Here is a 5000-nt window from a genome sequence, read left to right as displayed (position 1 = left end):
ATTATGATAAGTTACAGAACAAGTTCAAGTTTCAAGGCGTTTTGTCAATTTTTCACAGACTTATGCTCTTTATCGACTTTGAAAATATCACGTATTATACATAGGTTGGTGTTCAGCTGCCTGACTCCACCCCACTGCTTTCCATTCATTGGCCTGACTCCAACCAAATAAAATCATGTGCTGCCATTACATGAAGCAGCACAAGTCGGCAGGCCTCAGGCCTTAGGCTTGGGTGTTAGTCTCTGTCCCAGTGCAATTGAAATTATCCCAGGTATATAACCACAATGTATATAACCACAACATGCGATTATATACTACATAAATAAAGGGATGTGTTTACTGGTGCCAAAAGTCTGGCTAAAACCAAAATTATGCAGAAAAACCTTCATTTATTTATCTTTTGTGTGAATAGCATAACTCAAGGGTTCCAGTGGATGGCCTATAGTAATACACACTCGTCTCTCTGTCGAGCTGGAGTTTGAATCCCAATCCAATGACAAACTGTCACCCCGGTCACACGCATGTTTTTGCTTCATTTATGAACATCGGGTGATTTAAAATATCACGTTAGTAGGGGACATGTTTTGCAAAGCAATTCTCTCTCACTGTCTCGCTCTCTCGCTCTGGATTACTCTGCTATTCATTTGATGTGATGGACAGAGGTGATGATCATCTTTTATTGATGTAATGAAAATTACTAAAACACGAAGAAGAAAAAAACATTTTCAAAAAAATGTAAAAACGTAGAGGGATGAAATCTCAAAACAACAACCAAACAATGAAGAATGACACCACGTTACGATTCTACAATATGACACCACAATCCTCTTCTGGTTTACCATCACGACATCTTTTGACATTTTACAAAACAACCTTTTTTTAATGTTGTTTTTTCTTGTTTCTGCAGTTTTTAAAAGCAATAAAATACTTAATGTTTTATATATAATATTTTGTTGTTTTGGAATGGATTAAATCCATCTATGTTAATAAATTGTTTTAATACTTGTTTCAGTTGATTTGGGGGATGGTTTGGATGTGTATCGCTTTTGGAATGGTTCTGTCCAACATCCATTTCCCCTCCAAATAACCCCAACCCTAATCCTAACACTAACCGTGGTTTTGTCGAGTCCACATTTGCAAAGTGCTACCGCACTCCATGATAAATGCAAAGTGGAATGTGATGACATCATTGACTGAACCAAGACACTTTACTTTTGTGTTTACTGAAATTCCTTGCCCTTATTACAATCCTCCATGCTTTGGGCTGGCAGGATTTCTTACAGGTACTTACACTCACTTCTAAGCTGTGGATTCGAATGTTGGCCCAGTTATAAACCATCATCCTGGTGTTTCACATGCAGGGCGATTCGTCAATGTGTGTGCTGTCCCTTGAATGGACGTTTAATGAGCATCCTGCCTGCCATAATGAGCGTTTAATGTCTGCCAGCATTAGGTGGTGAATGTTAAAGATCCCACGGTGTCTTTCCTGAAGAGTAGGTGAGCTATCGCCAGCAACCTGAACAAATTCCGAATTCCTGCCCTAATTACTGATTGAAGACAATGGCAAACCACCCAATATAACCCTTGTCACGAAACTGCTTCAGCAGCACGAATGCTCTACAACAGCGTGTCACTATTTTTTGAGATGTTATTCATACACAAAATATTTTGCTTGTGTATTTATCTTAAGTATTCTCCCCATGAATGTTTTGGTGTTTCAAATTGTTTTGATTGAATGATTTTAAAATGTATTAGTTCAAGTTATCCTAACATTGCACTACTTTTGTAGATATTTTAAGTTTCTTACAGAGTTTCATTCTTGTGTTGTTAAGATATATTTTGTGATCTTTGAAATAGGAAATTGCTTTCTGTGCTCTTCTTTTTAAAATATTTTTTTCATTTCATCCTCAGTTCCAGGTTATCACACACTGCCTTCTCCATACTCTGTTTACCCTGGAATTCCTTTGGCCACCCCAAAAGCAATGGACGAAAAGGGATCATCATCACCTGATCAAGTTGGCAATCACGGAGTAACTGCTGCCATTGAGCTTGCGGGTGGCGCAGGGCATGTCCTTCCTGCTGTTAATCCATCTTCCCCTGGGGCTTACTCGGTCTGTTTTCTTATGTCACCAGTCATCACAAACCTTAATGCACTTTAAAGCGAGCATGATACTACGTGCTGTTATCCTTGCATTTATGGATTAAGATCAAATAAAATTTCAAGTCTACCAGGTTTCTCCAAAACACTTTCATTTATCCATAATGGGTAAATGCTACAGCTTATGCAACAAAGTTGTAACGAAGGAAACCATCTTTAAGTACTAACATGTTTTGGGTGCACCTTGGCTTAACCACACCTCAGTCAGGCCTATTCTTCCTACTTACAGAAGAAAAGTGTCATGTGGTGAATTTGACATTGCTTTTCGTAGCCTGCATGACTAATACGTTAACATACATTTTAATTCATAAAAAATGAGGAACAGTTTAAATATTTTATCCACAACACAGAACAACTGCTGTTCTCAGATTTTGGTAATGTCCATTGCATTAATCTCCTCGCAAAGCAAGTGTCAAGTAATAATATGGTCACAAACAGGAATTTGGCTTTTAGACAGATTACCAAGTCTACCCCCCCACCCCACACCTCCAATTTCAATATATGAGTACCATTTATCAACTCTTTAAACATTCACAATCAATTCCTAATGGCTTAGCATCCTTTCTCAATAACAGCATGTTCTTCATGTATAAATACCAGATCATATTTGATAAGGATCAAAATTACTCGACAAGATGGTATGAGTACATTCCAAGTGAGTCACTGTGATGGACGTCATCAGTTTCACCAAAGTGAGATTGAAGGAGTGCTGCATTCACATAAAGTTGGGCATTTTCCCAATCTATGTAAAGACAGAAATTTCTTATGGTTTAAGATTGTTAAAAGAAAGTCAGATTTTTTTAAATGCAAAAAATAATACTGATACAGTTTGTGCACTTAACTTGATCTTCGTTTCATTTCAGTGAAACGTATTCCAACAGTAATCTCGAATGCAGGCTGATAATGACTAATTTGAAATCACAAATTTCAATTTTGAAATAATACTACAATTTCCTCTTTATGACGTACTATCAATGATGTGACATGAAAAAGACCAGAATCACTTATTTGATTATTTACAAATAATAATCTAAATATTTTATAAGTGTTATAAATATCAAGTTTGTACTACTATGGCATTGGTGGTCTGGCAGTAGACTTGCAGAAGTTATGGGTTCAAGAGGTCAGCATTCTAGCAGTTGTCAGTTCAAATCCAGCTGATGGCAACAGTATTAACTAGAAGGGCACTCAGTGGAGCACATACCTCCACCACGCAATGCCTGAGCCACGAGTACATATTGGGCCCAATTACATTTTTGATATATCGAGCTATGTATTGTTTTTGAGCCCTATCTCTCAATGGTGAAGAATCACTTAAAAAATTTTTTTATCAGATCCACATCCGGATCCGGATCTTCACCAAAATTGAATCAATTAATATATCATTGGTATGTCCCGTGATGAGGCTGAGTCTTTGGGCCTCTCACTCTCTCACTGCAGGCATTTCAGTGGTCTTTCTATCTTCTACCGCCTCCTGTGTGATCCTGCCCCCCCAACCCCCCCCAGCTCTGTCTGTGATATGTCCCCATCATATTTATGCAGGTCACTCAAGGTCTGCTTATAACCCTTTTCTGGTTAAAAACAACCAAAATCATGAATCACTGCTTACCTTCACTGTTTCCTTCCTCTTTTTTCCCACCTTTGGAATAAACTCCCACACTCTCTTCAATCCCATTATTCCCTCCAGTCCTTCAAAACAGCTGTTCACCACCACCTCTTGTCGTCCCCCATACAAAACCTCAATCTTTTCTACCCCCGTTAATCCACCCCAAACCCATCTTCTAATTCCCTGATTTCCTTCCTGAAAGTCCCTGTAATGTCCATCTTGTATACCCCATGTTCCTCGCCCCATCCCTCTCCCTTGCAGAGATCTCCTAATGTCTGCCCCCCACTGTTTTGTCCTTCCCTCTCCCACCCCTCTTGTCTCATGCCCCCCCTTGCTGTGCATTGTGTGTTAGCTCTCATATGAGCCTAGACAATATATACAAAAATAAAATAAAATTATTTCTTGTCACACACCGAACATATCCATCAAGCATCATCCGAATCCATCCACAACTTTTTGAGATATCGTGCTATATATCATTTTTGGCACTATCTATCAATGGTGAAGAATCACTTGAAAAATTCCCGTAGTCGGATCCGGATCGGGATCTTCACCAAAATCTAATCAGTTCGTCCTTGTCACACACCGAACCTGTCCATAAAATTTCATCCGAATTCATGCACCACTTTTTGAGATATCCTGTTCACAGACAAACAAACAAACAAAAAGACGACGTCATGCAGAGCACTAAACTTGCAAAATCCATAAATCAAATTTGACCTCAAAAATAATTGGTCGTTGAATTCACTGACCAAATATGCAACAGCTCTTCAAATTTCAAGTCAATCGGATGAAAATTGAGGATTTTAGAAATCTCACCTAAGTTGCTGACCTTTTGACCTTTTGACTTCAAACACAATAGGCTTCTTCCTTGTGACAAGCTCTACCATGTGGTGAAATTTCATGAAGATTGATTGTAAATTTGGACATGTAGGCAATAAACAGACAAACAGGCAGCCAGACAGACAAAATAACAAATTTGACTAACGAATATAGTTGACAAATCTTTGATTTTGCAAGTAACAGACAGACAGAAAGGGGTGAAAACTAAACCTCCTTCACCTTCAGTGGACCAAGCGCAGAGTACTTAGACATTGTTTTCTTTAAATAAAGAAAATTACACTTTGCAGTTGATTCTTCCTGTGTTATCATCTACATCATGGAATTTATTTTCCATTGATATGAAGAGGAATTGAAGGTGAGAATATTTATTTTCCTTTGAACATTGTATGTAGT

General features: G+C 38.2%; 1 protein-coding gene across 1 annotated transcript in view; it reads left to right on the top strand.

Moving 5' to 3' along the window:
- The window catches only part of LOC147009055 (RNA-binding protein 47-like), a 125015-nt gene that overhangs the window by 66871 nt on the left and 53144 nt on the right, over window positions 1-5000 (top strand). Inside the window, exon 5 of the mRNA XM_085863758.1 lies at window positions 1912-2111. Within this exon, the coding sequence (XP_085719884.1) occupies window positions 1912-2111 (200 nt within the window). The remainder of the gene's footprint in view (window positions 1-1911; window positions 2112-5000) is intronic.

The sequence above is a fragment of the Eptatretus burgeri genome, chromosome 18 (assembly GCF_056783735.1).
Source record: "Eptatretus burgeri isolate ZD-2024b chromosome 18, Ebu_testis_v1, whole genome shotgun sequence".
NCBI classification, from domain to species: Eukaryota; Metazoa; Chordata; class Myxini; order Myxiniformes; family Myxinidae; genus Eptatretus; species Eptatretus burgeri.
Note: the sequence above shows the minus strand (reverse complement) of the source record. Positions and strands in the feature narration are given on the sequence as shown.